This window comes from Lutra lutra, chromosome 1, assembly GCF_902655055.1.
Source record: "Lutra lutra chromosome 1, mLutLut1.2, whole genome shotgun sequence".
Lineage (NCBI taxonomy): Eukaryota > Metazoa > Chordata > Mammalia > Carnivora > Mustelidae > Lutra > Lutra lutra.
This window is the reverse complement of record NC_062278.1, coordinates 61,006,923-61,026,103: the sequence shown is the minus strand read 5'-3', so window position 1 is coordinate 61,026,103 and position 19,181 is coordinate 61,006,923. Positions and strand designations below refer to the sequence as shown.

Below are 19,181 nucleotides of genomic sequence, written 5' to 3'. Positions count from 1 at the left end.
CCCCCACCCCCATGGTCTGTCCTTCCATATATCGCCTTGGATTCACTTCTCCACACCTTCTACCTTGCAGGAAATGGTCACTGTTCTATTTGTAGAGTTGCAGCTATTCTTTTTCTATATCTCCAGTTGAGTTCACAGATGTTCAGAGTGATTTGATAGCTACCTAGCTGAATTCCTGGGACCAGATGAAACTAAGGTCTCCTACTCCTCTGCCATCAATCAGGGCCCCTTCTTATAGAAAATATAAATTCAGAAACTGCTCATTGATTAACATATTTTCTTATTTTATAAGATCTGGGATTTTGAGACAGTAGACACTGCTGATTCTATTGATGATACTGGATTGTTAGAGATCGAACCCATTAATGAACTTCAAGTAGGCAAGAATGTCAAACTCTTTTCTATGATAAAAATGAACGAGATTGGAAGTAATTTTTGGTTAGCTCAGGTAAGTTGTGTTCTTCCCTCTTGGCTCTTTAAAGTTACCTAGACAAAAAATTAAAATCATAACATAATTTATTGTCACTATAAGTCCATTTTACTATTAAGACTACTATTGATAAGTCAATGAAGACTACCTGAATTTTGGTATTTAGTTAACCTGTACTTTATACACAAAAAACCAATTAGCATTCTTATTATATTAAACTGACTATATATATATTATGAAAATGTTTCCTTTATTGTGTGTTCTAAGATATATAGCAGTTGCTTTTGTTACATTTTCGTCACACTTTAAAACATATGTAAGGTTTTGATATTATTGTTTGTTCTTTAACTAGAAGAAAATTCTTTTCATTTGATAAGAGTTAAAAATGATGAACTAGTCTTGGTTATTTAATTTTTTAGGATGCCAATGGAGCCATATGGAAGCTTGACCTTAGTTTTTCAAATATTGTAAGTTGTCTCTTTTTCCCCCCCTAATTCTTATAACAAAAGTCTGTTATTCTTCTTTAAAAAATATTTTGTCTTTCTCTATATTTGATCATTGTTCCCATCAAAAACTTGTCCAACCTGTCCTAGTCCTGAGAATTTATTCTCTCTCTGATTTTATTTAAAAAATGAACTATCTCAGCAAACTTTACTAGAAAAGTAGTAATGATAATGCCTCATGTTATCCAGTGCTTTACAGTTGTCATAAACTTATGGTATTTTCATTTATTTTATCTTCTGCATCCCTCATAGCTACCCTGATGAATGGGTGGACAGTTGTCATCACCTCATTTTACTGGTGAGGAAATGGAAAGCCTTCAAGTGTGAAGCCAGTACTGTTTCTCCTAATTCCAAAGTCCAGAACTCTTTCTAGCCTTTTATGCTTTGTTTTTTAAAAGGATTTATTTATTATTTTAGAGATGGGAGGGATAAGGGGAGAGGGAGAGAGAGAATCTCAAGTAGACTCCCTGCTGAGCATGGAGCCTGACTTGGGACTTGATCTCCCCACCCTGAGATCATGACCTGAGCAGAAACTAAGAGTCAGATGCTTAACTGACTGAGACACCCAGGCACCCCAACCTATTATGCTTTTAAAAATTTCTATTCAGATAAAATCACACATGTGTTATAGGGTTTTATTTATATATTTTTTAAAAACTTGACCTTAATTTGATGTTAACTTTTCTTTAAGATCTAATGGGATTTCTTTTTATTATCAGACTCAAGATCCAGACTGCCTCTTCTCCTTCCATTCTGGAGCTGTTGAAGCCTTGGCAGTCTCTCCCCTCACTTACCTCATGGCCACTACTGCCTTGGATTGTGAGTAGGAACTCTAAATGAAAATACATCTGGTCTTTTTTGTTTTGTTTTCCACCCCAAATTTTATATATGTTTGATGAAAAGCATTTGAGAACTTTTCCAAAAGGTAAGCCTCTCGATGCAAGTGAAGTGAGTTTTTGTGGAGGAGAGAGGAACTAAAGTACATCAGCCTTGGTTATTGTGAAAGATTAAGGATATGGTAAGTTACAAATATGCCATTCATTTTGGTATTATCCACATTCATGCCTTACCTTTTTTTTTTTTTTCACCTTCCTCCTTCCTTGATGCATGGTGAATCTTTGTGGGTTATGCAAAGTGAAATTAATCCATCAGTCAGTCATCAGTTGTTCACTTTATTATCCATGATTACAAGTTACCTGGTTGAGGGTATTCATGTAAATTTTTGACTAAAGAAAACTTATTAGATTATTAGTTTATTTATGTATGAAATTTGTTATAATGCTTAACATGTTAAGTGAGCCAAGTTTATTTTAAAAGATGACATATATATATAATTTGTTTCTTTTAAAACTGTCTTTCTGTAGGCTCTGTTCGAATCTATGATTTTGCTAGCAAAACGCCTTTGGCTCGGATGAAATTCAAACAGGGAGGTACTGCCCTTGCTTGGGTACCCCAACTGGTGAGTTAATGATAACAAACTTCTCCTGGAATGTATTGGTAAATATAATATATCAGTGCTATTGCTTAGAAATCTATTTTATGACTCTGGATTTTGGAGAAGAATAAAACTTTTAACTTAGTTTATTCACTCATTCAGAATTTGATAGAAATCATATGACCTTGCTTTTGTGGTTTTGGTCCTGTTTTAATAAAAATCTATTTTTATGCCACTTGCAAGTTAGTAATCATTTCATATTATAAAATAATTACTCAACAGAATTTTGTGTATCTATCATCTAGCTGACTGTGATTTCATTTCTTCTGTTTATATTCCCAGCCTGCCTGCAATGTGCTGGGTCTTGGTCTAGCTTCTGGGACTATAGCAATGAACAGAAAGACAAAAATACTTGCCCACATGCATCTTACACTTTAGTGGGAGAGAGGAGGCAGAAGTGGACAATAAAGAAAAATAAGTAATGTATGTGATATGTTTGATAATAAGGCCTATGGAAAAAATTTTAGGCAGATAGGGAGTTGTCCTAGTTATCTATTGCTATGTACCGAACTACTGCAAAATGTAGTGGCATAAAACAGCAGTCTTTTTATTTTGCTCATATGCTGTCTGGATTGGGAAATCAGACCAGTGACAACAGCAGTGGATTGTCTCTGCTTCATTGTGTCTGGGTCCTGGAATCATGTAAAGCCTTCTTTCTCATCAGTCTGGCACCTAGACTGAAGACTGGGCTAAGCTGGGCTGTCAATAGGAGTGCCTACCTAAAAGCTTCTTCATGGGGCTTCTTCTTCATCACAGCATGGTGGCCTCAGGGTAGGCACATACTTCTTAAATGGCAGCTCAGGGCTTTAAGATCTAGTGTTCCAATAAACAGGCAGATGCTGTGGGCCTTTTAGAACGAGACTTGGAAGTCATATAATGTCAGTTGTACTGTACTCACCTGAGTGAAGCAGTCACAAGGCCCACCCAGATTCAAGGAGGGAAGGGACCTAAATGGCATCTCTTTATGGGGGACATGCCAAAGAATTTGCAGCCAAGTTTTTAAAATATCATGGGCGTATTTGAGGAATTTTTATCCTTACTGTTTTGGGTTGAAATCAAATAGAAATTGTTCCAGGACCAAGATAAATGTGGAAATGGATGGAATCAAGACCAGAAGTAAGAACTCAGGCCTGGCATTAGAGGCAGAACAATGAAAAGTTTAGAATAAGGAGAAACCCACAGAGTGTTTGTCTTACCAAACCAGGGTGACTCTTTGTCCCGCTTCATTTATATTCTTACCTGAAGTATTTCAATTATAGCCATATAATTAAATCATTTATACAGATGGCTGTGCAATGTCCATAGAATGTTTCCTTTTTTAGCCTCCTATCCAAGTACTGATCATTGGATACCATGCTAGAATTAAATGCCTCATCTTTAGACCCTTTTGCTTCTCTAGAAAACTCCATATCTTTATGGCTCAGCTCAGGTCAGACATCCTCTCTGCATAGCCCTCTGTGACCCTACCTTCATTCAGGTAGAGCTAGGCACTCCTTCCTCTGTGATTTTTTTTTTTTAAAGGACTATGTATATACTAATTTTATGAACCTTTACACAATGCGCTAAGATGAATTGCTTTATTGTCTCTTTCCCACCAGACTGTTCTTCATGGGTGACAATTACACTCTATTCTACTTTGAACCTCTAGTGCCTCTATAGTACATTTGGACACATAGCAAATATTTATTGAATGAACAACATTCAACAGGAGTTGGATGGAATAGTTTTTTCTTATTACCAAGACTCTCCTGACTGCCTGGTCTTAGTGATGATCACTCTGCTCTAAAGAATATCAGGGCTCTTGCCTTTCTCCTGAATGCCTCCCAAGACAGCAGATTTAGTATATTGGGACACTGCTAGATTTTTTTCTTTAGCCCAGACTTCTCTGAGATGCCGGCTATGTGCTTTCCTCATTTTGAGATCTCCAGGGGACCTCAAACCCAACACGTCCAAGACTAGATTCATGATACTCTGCTGGCCTCCAAAACAGTAATAGCAACAACAAACCACACAGACACTTGGCTCCCTTCCGTGGTTTCCTATCTCAATAAATGTCTCAGTCATCCTTGACACCTCCCTCTGTCCTTCTCCCCTGTATTCAGTCATCACCAAATAGGGTCATTATAGCTTTCTCTAAACTATGCCCATATCCTTCCTCTCCATGATACCATCTTAGACCAAGTGACCACAATCACTCTCCTGGAGTGAGGCAGCCATTGCTTTAAAGGTCTTGCCAAAGGTCTCCCTGCATCCTATCTAGGCCGTCTCAGTTCTGTTTTGCACAATGAAGCTAAGATGGCTTTTCCAAAATAGCAAATCTGATCATGTTACCCTCTATACACACACACAGACACACACATGTATACATATGCACACAACATACCCAAACCCCCAACTGAAAACATTTCAATGGCTTTTCACTGCTCTTGGAATGAAGACTATCCTTAATGTGACATGAAAGCCACTTTGTGACCTGGGCCTTGCTTAACTCTCTCTTTAGCTTCTTTTCTGCACATGACCTTTCCACAAGCTATATCCTCTCCCAGGCATGCTTCTCCCATCTCCCTGAACTTAATTTCTGGGCATCTTTCTGGTCTCAGCTCCACCATCTCTTCCTTGGTCTAGGTAAGCTTTCTTTGTTATATGCCCTCAGATATTGTGTCTTTCCTTTAGCATTTATTTCTGTTCATAAGTTTATACTCATCTGCATGATTAATGTCTGTCCTCCCCCAGACCATAAATTCTGTGAAACCGGGGACAAACTCTTTATGCTCACCCTTGAGTTGCTGGTGATAGGTGCCTGGCACATGGTAGACAAGCTACTACACCAGCATTTGCTTCTTGAGTGTTTGGATTGCCATTGTCTACCCATCTCATCAGCAGCAGTGATAAAGAACTAGAATAGATGGAGGTTACCAGAAAGTTGTATAAGGACTTACCAACGAGCAGTCAATGTTAAATTACTTGGCTAAATAAAATATAGAATTATCTGTTACATAGTACAACTTTCTTAATCAACTAATTTCATATATGTTGCATTTAATTTTTATCCAAGGTAAGCTACACCGGAGCACAGATTATTGCAGGATTCGAAGATGGGGTGGTTCGAATTCTTGAACTTTACGATCCAAAAGGACTCACAATTTTTGCAGGACGGAAGAAAATTTCTGATGCAGATATTAATTTGAAACAGGTTTTCAAACCCCATACTGCTCGTGTCACTGCCTTAGCTTATGAACGTGATGGAGAAATTCTAGCTACAGGGGTAAGTGGTAGATTTCTTTTTGTTTCCTATTGAGCTTTCATGGTTAAACTTATTTTTATTTGTCTTTCTACTTGATGATAACTTATTTGCTGATGTACATTTTAGAGATAAACCCATAGTTTGTTTCTTTATGTTCATATTCTTTTAGTATAGTCTGTGCATGACATCTCAAAATTTTCTTATAAATTGAGTTCTAATGCTTATTTTAAATGAATAGAAGTTTTTACCTGGGAGTTATGATCCTATGTTATGTATAACCAATATTTTATCACATAGGTATGTTCTTAAACAGAATTGCCATAAGTGACGAGAATAAACTTGTACATTTTTAATGTATTAGTAAGTGAGCATATGCTTTGTGGAATTTTTTGAGTTAACCTATGTATAGGTAAGGTATAGTGATCATTCTTTCAGAAACACATCCTGGAACACTTGGTTTGTCAAATGTTCTCATGGGGGAAATGAAGCAAATATTTGAAATAAGAATTTTCCCAGAATAATCTGGGAAATATAATTATTGTGGGTATAGTTATATAGAGGATATATTATAGCTAGTAAGTGCTACTCTGTACTCTATGGAATAGATTTTTTAAAAACCCCATATTTCTTGGGTATTTCTCTTTTTCTTAGAGTAAAGATCAAACCGTCTTCTTCTTTGAGGTAGAAAAGGATTATAAGCCAATAGGGTATATTACTACTCCTGGACCTGTTCGCCAGTTAGTATGGTCTTCAAACTCCCATGTAAGTAATTAGTATTTGTCTTCATGTTTAAATCTCAATTACAGCATAATGAAGTGATCTGGAAGAGAGAACAACAGGTGGAATTATTAGCCACATTCCTGGGTCCTGCAGTGAGGGGTCAGGGATGCTCTTAGCTTGGCTAGTAGAGCATTACTGAGGAGTCCCACATCACACTCATTACCTCTTCTCTCTTCCATTCTCTAAATTGTTGGTCATGATTCCCCTCCCAAAACTTTGGGTTATATCAGGCTTTGCTTTAGCACTGATGACTTTATTGAGATGCACATGTCAGAATGTGTTGACTTGGGTCTATCAGTCCTTTTGACATTCAAAAGTTCAGTTCCAAGGTCTGAATGTCCTTGCCCTCATCTTTATCTCTTTGCTTCTGCCCCTTTCCACCTCTATTTTCTCTTTGAATCTTCCACTGACTCTTTTCCTAACAACAGTTGGTGATTCAGGATTGGTTACTGATCTTATTTAATGCCTCTCATTTCCCTAAGTTTGAGCATTAGATAATTCTGTCATCTGAATGTTGATTTAATTTCTAAACCAGGTGCTGTCCTGGGTTCTAGGATAATAATACCTATTGAACTGTATGGAGGTGTCAGAATTATTGAAGTAACATCTATTAATCTACCTTGAACTTGTCTAAAGAAAAGGGCTACAACAGTATAGTATCTAGAAAAAGCTTTTTAAAAAAATATTCATTGTTTTCATCTTTGCTAGGCACTGACGATGGAGTCAATAAGCAGTACAAAGCAATCTCTTCTGAAAGAGAAAAAAATGTACCTATTTTAGAAGTTAAAAAACTATCACTGAACAATACAAGGTTTCACAAGGGAAATGGTGACTAAAATATCAGTGGTATAGACAATATGTGCTATGAATATAGAGCAGGGAAATACAAAGAAGGGCATAAGTTAACATAAGTTGTTATTTTGTATTATTCTACCTTAACTTTGAGGAAATGGTGGGATATGTGTAGTTGGAGAGAAGGTGGGTGCTGTTGATTTAGGAGAAGGAAATGAAAGCTGCAAAGGGACCTGGGTTTTAAAGCATGAACACAACATGTGATATTATGTGCATCCTTTAATAATTTCTCTAGATTCAAAGTCAAAAACCCAAAAAGGTTAGAAATGGTGGGTGGGAAGGAGGTGGGCGTGACTACAAAGGGACATCTTGAAGACCCTAATGGTAATGAGGTAGTTTTGCATCTTGATTACCGTGAATGGTTCCATGAATCTACAGATGTGATAAAATGACATAGAATTGTACACATGTTCTGTATTAATGTCAATTTCCTGGTTTTGATATTGTTGCATAAGAGGTAACCAATGGAAGAAACTGGGTGAAGGGTACATGATTCCTTTCTATACTATCTTGGTAACTTCCTGTGAATCAATAATTATTTTGAAATAAGAAGCTAAATTTTATTTTTTGAAGCTAAATTTTTTTTAATAGGCATAAGAGACCAAAACTCCCAACATAATTCTAAAGTTATTTCAGGCCGTGCTGCAGATTAGTGCCTGTATTTCTTGTATTTGGGAATTACTAATGTCAAAGCAAATTACCCTCATTTCACAATGTATACATGTATCAAACCATCACATAGTACACTTTAAGCTTATACAGTGTTCTATTTCAGTTATGCTTCAATAAAGATGGAGAAAAAAGGGAATTTACCGAGTGTAACTGATACGCTGCACGCTGCAGCTACCCAGTTAGCCATAGCTGTTAGCTTCTACTAGTTCTCAACGGTCCGACCTCCTGCCTTCCTGAATGCATTAAACTTCTGTCCGCTATTTATAATTTGTGTTTCCAATAAGGGTGTACCACATGTACACACAGACTCATTCTGACTGCCGTGGTCACTACCATGATCACTCCGGGCAGCAGTGAGGCATGGGGGAAGCAGATGAGAGGTGGGTAGATCTATTGGGGAGCTATGTTCCAGACACTTGACCAGTGTATGAAAGACTGCGGACAAGAGCTATGTAGGAGGTAGAATTAACAGAATTTCTGGGGCAGAATTTTGAATTTCTGGGGATAACTCTGAGCTGTTTGAATGAAACACATGAGCTTCTCTAAGACATGTTCTTTTGCCTGTGTTATTCTGGGACCACTGTCCTCTCTGTTGCTATAACCAGAAAATCTTGAAAATTCCAGCCTTTTCCCTACCTCTAACCACCCTGCCCTTCATTGGTTCACCAAACTTCTTTGATTTGCATTCTAAACATCCCTGCTTCCTCTTTGATATCCTAGATGAAAGCATAATACTATGCATAAGAGTAAATAGCATTCAAATAGATGAAGTGAAAACTAATGGAACATTTGAAGGAAATGAACAAAATCTGTTCCCAGACAGTTTAGAGTCATGTAAATGCTTTAAGGCAAAGGCCCAGCAGAACGTCAAGTTCACTTTTCTGTATTCCCCTTTCTCTGGGATCCCCTCAAGTCCTAATTGTTTTTGTAAATTTGAACTTCAACTTTTGTCTTCTCTTCTCTTCAAGAATATCTAAAGCTCTAGAACACAGCATTCTGCTTGACCTCTTGGTCTCACGCAAACTGTTGGCAACTTGTCGTTAGGAGGAAAAGTTGCAGAAGAATCCCTCACCTTCCCACTACCCAACATAAAATCCTGTTACCTGTGCATCCACCTGCCCTTTTCCCTTTTTTATAATAGAGATGTCCTCTCCATTCCCATTCGAGGGCAGTTCTGCCGCCTCCTTTGGATTATACTGTTTTCCAATTTTTCAAGATTTCATACTACTTATTTTCTCTTGTCATAAATTTAACCTCACAATTATAATTTCCTATGAATGACCTGTTTACTGGGTCATTTCCATTGGTATTTAAATGTGTTTGAGTATCTTCCATGAACAAAAAATAAATTCTTCAACCTTCCATTCTCCTCTAGTTACTGCCCCATCTTTCTCCTGACTTTTCCAAGAGGATTGATTATTCCTGTAGGCTCTTGACTAGTATCTAGACTCATCATTCTACCAAGTCTGCTCCTGTAAAGAAACCACTGATGTCAACTTAACATTTTCAGTTCTCATCTTTCTTGACCTCTTACTTTCTTTGATTCTGTTGACCCTTACATTCTCTGAATTACCATCTCCCTTTAACTTTTGTGACCTTATGCTCTGCTGGTTCCACATTCTACATCTTGCCCTTCCTTTTCAGCCTTCCTCACCCAATTACTGAGTATTGTTTCCCTATAGCTCTGTTCCAATCTCTCTTTTCATTCTGTTCTCTTGACCTGGGTGTTACCATCCAAGTCCATAACTTCCTTGTAAGCCCAAACGTGCCACTGGATATTTGCACAAGGTATTTGCTTTGTAAAGCATACTCCCTCAATCCTTCCCCTAACTTATTGTGTAATTCTACTCCCCCTTCACCTTGAAGCTTAGATACCACCTTCTCAGGAATACTTGCACAGCTTCCTTTGCTCTTGTGGCACCTCTGCAACACTTGTCACAGTTATAATTTACATTTATTTATATGATTTGTTAAATGACAAGCTCTCTTGTTGGAGGTAAGCTCCATAGTGCCAGATGCTGTATTTTTCTTTTATAATTTTACCCTTAGCATCCCACAAAATGCCGAATACATAGTGCACACATAATAATTATAGAATGAAATGACTGAGTGAAGAAACATTTTGAATAATGTGTCTATAGAATATCGAGATGGGGACTTTGCAGACATGGTTAAATATATGATTTTGGGAGATCAAGAGAATGGTCTGGGGGCGCCTGGGTGGCTTAGTGAGTTAAGACCTCTTCCTTTGGCTCAGGTCATGATCCAGGGTCCTGGGATCAAGCCCCACATCAGGCTCTCTGCTCATCAGGGAGCCTGCTCCCCCCACCAACCTGCCTGTCTGCCTATTTGTGATCTCTGTCAAATAAATAAATAACATCTTAAAAAAAGAGAGAATGGTCTGGCCTAGAGAGATGAATTAATTTGGAATCTAATGGTGTGTGAGTGGTAATGAAGCCTTATGTTAGTTATAAGATTTTCCAGGAAATGCTTATGGAGTGAGAGAAGAGGGAAGAGGACAAAAACCTTGGGAACATCCACATTTAATGATCTGGGGCAGATAGAGAATGATCCACCAAAGGCTGCTCAGACTGGATATGTCATCCACACACTGCAGGTTTTCCTTCGCCTTTTATTCTGAATGATAACCTGATTTTAATATTCTGCTTTTTGGAAGGCAGCTATGCTCACCACTATACCACCAACGCTGTATTCTGCTTTTTGGACTAACATACTTCACAGCTCCATTTTTGGCTCAGAAAATGTATTATGACATCTGTAAGGGAAACAAATCTAAATCTAATGTTAACACTTAGCTTATTAATGATTATGTATAGTGATTAATAAGATGACTTATTATTGCAGTGAGGGATTAAGGATTTAAAAAATGGTTAGTATATGGGCACCTGGGTGGCTCAGTCGGTTAAGTGTCTGCCTTCTGCTCAGGTCATGATCCCAGGGTCCTGGGATTGAGCCCTGCATTGGGCTTTCTGCTCAGCGGAGACCCTGCTTCTTCCTCTCCCTCTGCCTGCAGCTCCCCGGGCTTGTGGGCTCTCTCTCTCTTTCTCTGTCAAATAAATAAATGAAAATCTTTAAAAAGTTTTTTTTTTAAAAAAATGGTTAATATACATAGCAATTATATTTTTTCCTGATTTATGATCTTTTTGAGCTATGCTTCTAAAAATTCACCTAAATGTGAATGATACGTTAATCTTTCTTTTTCAGCCTGACAGTACTTTACTGATTATCTGTGAGAATGGCTATGTTCTTGAAACTCCACTTCCAACCATAAAGGAGGAAGAGGAAAATCGTGATGTAGTTTCCTATGAAATCAAAGACATGGACATAAAGTGTTTTCATTTCTCAAGTGTCAAGTCTAAGATTCTGGTATGAGATATCCTTGAAGCATTATCTTCTAATGTGTTTTTTTCTTAGAAAATTTTTAAAATTATTTCTATTAACATATAATGTATTATTTGCCCCAGGGGTATAGGTCTGTGAATTATCAGGCTTACACATTTCTCAACACTCACCATAGCACGTACCCTCCCCAATGTTTTTCTTAGAATTTAAAATATCTTTTTTTCCTTGACTTTTTTATTTAAATTCCAGTTAACATACAGTGTAATATTTAGTTTCAGGTATACAGTATAGTGATTCAACACTTTCATACATCACCTGGTACTCATCACAAGTGCTCTCCTTAATCCCTATTTTCTACCTACCCCATCCCCCATCTCCTTTCCTCTGGTGCATGCCCCTCTGGAAAAAAAAAAAAAAAAGTCTGTTTCTTGGTTTGCCTCTCACTTCCCCCTATGATCATATGTTTTGTTTCCAAGCCCTACATATGAGTGAAATCATATGGATTTGTCTTTCTCTAACTGACTTCACTTAGTATAATATTCTCTAGCTCCATCCACATCATTGCAAATGGCAAGATTTCATTCTTTTTTTATGGCTGAGTAATATTCCATTGTATAAAAGTGCTGATGAAATATGAAGAAGAATAAGACATTTACCCTGACTTTATGAGCTTATAAGCTGGTAGAAAGCAGCCAACTATATTAGAAGGCAGTAGTGAATGGATATTAAAATCACAGTGCAAAGAAAATAATTTTAGGGGTGTGGAGTGAAACAAATATGAGTTTGATGGGGGGGGTAAGAGGGGATCAAAGATGACTAGATAGAGGGAACATTTAGTATTTAAAAAAATGAGAAGAATTTTGAGAGGATGAAAAAGGAGAGGAAGGCAATAAGAGCTGGAATAACATCCTGAGGGAAAGCAGAGTTGTAAGAATTTCTGGTGTTTTTAAAAAATGAAGACTGGAATGTTGAGACAGAGGGATGCAGTATGTTGGAGGGATGTGGCAGAAATCTATGACCAACACTTGGGCTCCTTAAATACCAGCCAAGATATTTCAATTTAATTCAAGACCATTGAGATCCATTATGAGTTCTTTTTCCCTTTTCTTCCCTCCCCACCCCCATTTGTTCTTTGAAGAAATTCTTATTTCAGTATAGTAGACACACAATGTTATATCAGTTTCAGGTACACAACATAGTGACTCAACAAAACTGTACATTATGCTGTGTTCACAAGTGTAGCTACTACCTGTCACCATACAACACTAGTACAGTACCATTGACTATATTCCCTATGCTGTACTTTTTATATGTTATGTATATGTCATCATATTTTGCATCTTTTAATTCATAATTTTCTTCTAATTATGGCTTTTTTTCCCCTACTTAAAGAAATCCCTTTCACATTTTTGTAAGGCCAGTTTAGTGATGATAAACCCCTTTAATTTTTCTTTGGTTGGGAAACTCTTTCTCCTTTTATTCTGAATGATAACCTTGCCAGGTAGAGTATTCTCGGTTGTAGTATTCTCGGTTTTTTCCTTTCAACACTTTGAATATATAATGCCACTCCCTCTGGCCTTCAAAGTTTCTGCTGAAAAACTGATAGCCTTGTAGGGTTTCCCTTGTATGTAACTTCTTGCTACTTTCTTGCTACTTCTACAAATCTCTTTATCTTTAACCTTTGACATTTTAATAATTATGTTTCATGGGTTCATCTTGTTTTTAACTTTCTGTGCTTCTTAAACCTGGATGTCTGTTTCTTTTCCCAGATTAGTGATGTTTTGAAGCTAGTATGTCTTCAAATGAATTTTCTGCATCTTTTTTTTTCTCCTTCTGGAACCCCTATAATGTGAATATTTGTTTGCTTGATGTTGTCAAGAGATCTCCAAACTTATCCTGATTTTTTTTTTTCTGTTGTTCAGTTTGGATGCTTTCTGTTACCCTATGTTCCAGATCACTGATCCATTCTACTGCATCCATAATCTGTTGATTCCCTCTAGTGGTTCTTTTCCCCCCTTCACTTCAGTTATTATATTCTTCATTGTTGGTTTTTTAAAATATTTTTTCTTTGTTGAAGGCCTACTGTGTTCTTTTACTCTTTTCTCTAGCAAGCTGAATATCTTTATGATCATTGGTTGAACTCTTTTTTAAAGCATATGGCACATCTCCTTTTTATTTAGTTCTTTTTTTGGAGGTTTTGTGTTGTTCTTTCTTTTGGAATGTATTCCTCTGCCTCCCCATTTTTCTTGACTTTCATGTTTGTTCTTGTGAATTAGGTAAGACAGCTACTTCTCCTAAATTTGAAGAAATGGTCTTGTGTATGGTCTCCCCTATATATAGTTAGCAATTTCCTCTGGCTGGCTGGAGCTGCAGATGATGTAGGTTGAGGGTTTCAGGGCATTCCATGCTGTGTCTGACCTGGTGAGATGACTGGAGCTGAAGTGGGTGTAAGTGGGGAAGTCCCAGGGCTCTTCATGCAGTGGACATCCTGGCAGGACAGCTAAAATGGAACTGGGTGCTGATTTGGAGGATCCTGGGGCTCTATATGCAGAGGGTGCCCTGTCAGGCCAGCTGAAGCTGAAGTCAGTGCAAGCTGGAGTGGCCTGATGGGGTGACAAGCCAGGCTGGAACAGGCCAGGGTGTCCAAGGACATACTATGCAGGAGTGCCCTGTCAGGCCAGCTAAAGCTGAAGTGGGTGTAAGCTAGGGAATCCCTGGGCTTTCCATGTAGAAGACACCTTATCAAGACAGCTGAAGTGGAAATGGGTATAAGCCAGGTTGTTTAAGAGCATTCCACAGTGAGGGTGCCCTGGTAGGACAACTGAAAGTGGAGTGGGTACAAGCTGGGGGTCCCTGGGTATGCTACACAGGGACTGCCCTTGTGGAGTAATAGGATCCAGGGCTGGGGGATGCCTGTGCTATCTACAGGGGGCTTTCTGGTGGGACAGCTGGTGCCAAAGCATGAATCAGCCAGGAGGTTCCAGAGCACTCTGTATTGGGGGTGTCCTAGCAGATGTGGTGTGGATCTGGAGAGTTCAGGGATCCTTTGCACCTGTGTCACTGTGATGCAACAGGTGGAGCTGTGGTGAGTGCTCTCCAGGGGTGTCCTGGTGTATACCTCCCTGGATCCTCCTTGGTGAGATTACTGGAGCTAGTGGGGGCTAGGTGCCTTGGGCTCACTGATGTGGTAGGCTGGTTAGGGTGCCCAGATCTTGCTCCCCTCATTCACACTGTCATGGTGGAGGGGGAGTATAATCTGTGGTACTTGCCAGCCTTTCTGTCCTGCAGAGATTTGCTGCATCTCCCTGCAGTTTGGCAGGGTTCTAAGGCTGCTTGTTTTATATACTAGTTGCTCTTTTATTTATTTATAAATAATAAATAAAATAGTTGCTCTATTTTACTTATTTTTTATTTAAATTCAATTAGTTAATATACAATGTATTATTTGTTTCAGAGGTACAGGTCTGTGACTCATCAGTCTTATATTATCCCCAGTACTCATTATAACACATAGCCTCCCCAGTGTTCATCACCTAGTTACCCCATATCCCCATCCCCATCCCCCCTAGCAACCCTCCGTTTGTTTCCTATGATTAAGGGTCTCTTATGGTTTGCTTCCCTCTCTGGTTTCATCTTATTTAATTTTTTCCTCTCTTCCCCTATGATCCTCTGTTTTGTTTCTTAAATTCCACACATCAGTGAGATCATATGACAGTTGTCTTTCTCTGACTGACTTATTTTGCTTAGCATGATACCCTCTAGTTCCATCCATGTTGTTGCAAATGGCAAGATTTCATTTTTTTTGATGGCTGAGTAATATTCCATTTATAGATACATACCACATCTTTATCTATTTATCTGTCAAGATAGACATCTGGGCTCCTTCCATAGTTTGGCCATTGTAGACATTGGTGCTATAAACATTGGGGTGCAGATGCCCCTTTGGATCACTACATTTGTATCTTTAGGGTAAATACCTAGTAGTTCTGGGTTGTAGGGTAGCTCTGTTTCAACTTTCTGAGGACCCTCCATACTGTTTTCCAGAGTGGCTGCTCCAGCTTACTTTCCCACCAGCAGTGTAGGAGGGTTCCCCTTTTTCTATATCATCAACATCTGTCATTTCCTGCCTTGTTAATTTTAGCCATTCTGACTGGTGTGAGGTGTATTTCACTGTGGTTTTCATTTGTATTTCCCTGATGCCAAGTGATGTTGAGCATTTTTTCATGCGTCTGTTGGCCATTTGGATGTCTTCTTTGGAGAAACGTCTGTTCATGTCTTCTGCTCATTTCTTGGTTGGATTTGTTCTTTGGGTGTTGAGTTTGATAAGTTCTTTATAGATTTTGGATATATTCTGGTTTCTCTTCAGATCATATAAATCTTTCGCCTTTTACTTGTTTCTCTTTTAAACCTTGCCTTTTATTTTTTTAATTTATTTGACAGAGAGCACAAGTAGGCAGAGAGGCAGGCAGAGAGAGGAGGAAGCAGGCTCCCTGCTGAGCAGAGAGCCTGATGTGGGGCTCGATCCCAGGATCCTGGGATCATGACCTGAGCCAGAGACAGAGGCTTTAAACCACTGAGCTACCCAGGCATCCCTAGACCTTGCCTTTTTTTTTTTCCCTGTGTCCCAAGGCAGACAAATCTATTCCTGCTCTCTCAGTACTATCCATTCCCACTGCAGTTCAGAGCATTTGGGGATAGAGGTTTCGCTCATTACTGTGTCTCCTTTCTTTTGTTGGGAAGAGGCTGTTCAGTCACCCCTCCCACCGTGTGATTTTGAGGAGGGGATTGATGTGATGAGATCATATAAATTGGATAATTATGAGGGATAAAAAAGAAATAAAGAGGGAAAAGATGGGAGGTAGGGATGTCAGTGTTAGGTGGCTTTTGAAAGGTCTGAAAGATGCAAGGGGTCTAAGAGTATTACTAAAAATAGGAACAACTTTTCTCAGGGCTTATTTTGATCTACCTAATTCATGGGTTGATGGTGATAGACTGGAAGAAACTGTATTTAGTTCTTCTGTTAGGAAAAAAAATGAGAAAATAATTTCTGTAAAATTAGGATTGACGGGGTTAATACAGAAATGATTTAAAAATGTTAATGATGAAATATATCCCCAAATTGATAATTATTTTTAAATGACATTATTTTACATCAGAGCTGTGAATTTTTCTAGAACCCTAATCTGTTTTTCATTTTGTCATCCCTTACTGTAAATGAATGATTTACAGTTATTTTTCTATCTTAATGTCTCTTGCAAAAGCGATTAATAGAAATAGAAAAGAGAAAGACATTAAGGGATTTGAAGAAGAAGGAGAAGGAAGAAAGGAGGAAGCAGCTAGCAGCAGAGATGGGAGAAGATGGAGAAAAGGAACTCCAACTAGAGGAGGAGGAGGAAGAGGAAGAAGAGCCATTACCTGAAATCTTTATTCCATCAACTCCCTGTCACATCCTCTGTGGATTTTACTCTGAGCCTGGGAAGTTCTGGGTTTCTTTGGTGAGTAACAATGTAATACATAAATTTTATCTCAGCTCTAATCAAATATAGTTCATGATCATGATTTTCCAATACACTGTTACTTTCTAACTTATGGTAAGGTCATTTATTAACTACTATTGAAGGTGTGAATTGTGGTGAATGAATGTGAGTTACAGTTTTTATAACATCTTGATATCTCTTTTATGTCTGCTTATTATGCTATCATCTATAACAATCATACATGTTCCAGGAGGTCAAAGGGGAGAAGAATTAAAGATAGAAGGGCAAAGGGCTAAGGATTCTTCCAGTTGATTCTACGGCCTTTTAAATTGTGCAACTAAGTGACATTTTGAAAATAACGGGCACACTATCCTGTAAACTTTTGCTTGCATTTTGTTATTTGCAGCTGTGCTGTGTGGCCACGCGAAAGTTTGGGAAGATGGCTGTTTTTAGGTGGTCACATTGCCACTCTGAACAAAATTGAGATTTGGTTAGTAAAGAAGAAGAGAAAAATGGATATCAGGGAGATAGACACCAAGAATTGTCACAGTATTGTGACAACGATATCCTCTAATTATACATTTTCTACTCCTATCATAAGATATAGATCAATTGCAAAGCAAGATTTCCTTCATTATAAATTTGTCACAAATTTCATCTCCATTCACCAACAAAAGTAATAATTGACATAAAAGTATACAGGCATACCCTATTTTATTGTACTTCACAGATACTTTGATTGTCACCAATTGGTTTGTGGCAATCCTGTGTTGAGCAAGTTTATTGGCATCATTTTCCCAAAAACATTGGCTCACATCATGTTTTTGTGTCACATTTTGTAACTCTTGCAGTATTTCAAACTTTCTCATTATTATTCTTTGTTGTTATGATCTGTGGTCGTTGATCTTTGTTGGTATTGTAGTTGTTGGGGGGAGTCATGAACCACACCCATATTAGACCACAAACTTAATGATAAATATGGTGTGTGTTTTGACTGCTCCACTAACCAGCCATTCCCTTGCCTCTCTCCCTCTTCTTGGGCTTTCCTATTCTCTGAGATATAATAATATTGAAATCAGGCCAGTTAACAACCTTACAATGGCTTCTAATTGTTCAAGTGAAAGCAAGAGTCACATGCTTCTCACTTTAAATCAAAAGCTAGAATGATTAAGCTCAGTGAGGAAGGCAGGTCAAAAGCCAAGATAGGCCAAAAACTAGACTTCTTGTGCCAAACAGTTGGCCAACTTGTGAATGCAAACAAAAAGTTCTTGAAGGAAATTAAAAGCGCTAGTCTAGTGAACACATGAATAGTAAGAAAGAAAAACAGGCTTATTGCCAATATGGAGAAATTCTCAGTGGTCTGGATACAAGATCAAACCAGCCACAACATTCCCTTAAGCCAAAGCCTAATCTAGAGCAGGGCCCTAAATCTCTAAATCTACGCAGGCTGAGAGAGAAGAGGAAGCTGTAGAAGAAAAGTTGGAATTTAGCAGAGTTTGGTTCATGCGGTTTCAGAAAAGAAGGAAAGAAGCCTTCTCCATAACACAGAAGTGTAAGGCAAAGTAATAAGTGCTGATGTAGAAGCTGTAGCAAGTTCTCCAGAAGATCTGGCTAAGGTAATTCATGAAGATAGCTACACTGAACAAGAGACTTTTAAAAAAATATATTTTATATATTTACTTGAGAGATAGTGAGAGAATGAGCTGAGAGAGCAGCAGAGGGAGAGGGAGAAGCAGATTTCCCACTGAGCAGGGAGCCTGACATGGGGCTCAATCCCAGGACCCTGGGATCACAAGCTGAGCCTAAGGTAGACACTTAATTGACTCAGCCACCCAGGGGCCCTGAGCAAGAGATTTTCAGTGTAGATGAACCAGTCTCATTGCGGAAGAAAATACCATGTAGGACTTTCAGAGAGAAGTCAATGCCTGGCTTCAAAGAATAGGTTGTTTTTCTTGTCAGAGGCTAATGCAGCTGGTGACTTAAGTTGAAGCCAGTGCTCATTTACCATTCTGAAAATCCTGGACCTTAGGAATTACATTAAGTCTATGCCAGTGCTCTATAAATGGAACAACAAAGCTAGATGACAGCACATCTGTTTACAACATGGTTTACTGGATATTTTAAGCCCACTGTTGAGACCTACTCCTCAGAAAAAAAGATTCTTTCAAAATATTACTGCTCATTGACAATGCATCTGGTCACCCAAGAACTCTGATGGAGACATACAGTGAGATTAATGTTATTGTCATGCCCGCTAGTGCAACATCCATTTTGCAGCCTGTGAATCAGGGAGTAATTTAAACTTTCAAGTCTTATTATCTAAGAAATATGCTTTGTAAGGCTATGGGTGCCATAGATTGCAATT

The 19,181-nt window shown here is 38.3% G+C and overlaps 1 protein-coding gene across 3 annotated transcripts in view; it reads left to right on the top strand.

Annotated features, from left to right (window-relative positions):
* CFAP44 (cilia and flagella associated protein 44) overlaps positions 1-19,181 on the top strand; it is a 166,863-nt gene that overhangs the window by 43,115 nt on the left and 104,567 nt on the right. For all 3 annotated transcript variants that reach the window (XM_047724893.1, XM_047724889.1, XM_047724890.1), the window contains 8 exons: positions 293-448; positions 850-897; positions 1,653-1,752; positions 2,298-2,392; positions 5,484-5,693; positions 6,324-6,434; positions 11,202-11,363; positions 16,601-16,834. In XM_047724893.1, coding sequence (XP_047580849.1) covers positions 293-448; positions 850-897; positions 1,653-1,752; positions 2,298-2,392; positions 5,484-5,693; positions 6,324-6,434; positions 11,202-11,363; positions 16,601-16,834 — 1,116 coding nt within the window. The remainder of the gene's footprint in view (positions 1-292; positions 449-849; positions 898-1,652; positions 1,753-2,297; positions 2,393-5,483; positions 5,694-6,323; positions 6,435-11,201; positions 11,364-16,600; positions 16,835-19,181) is intronic.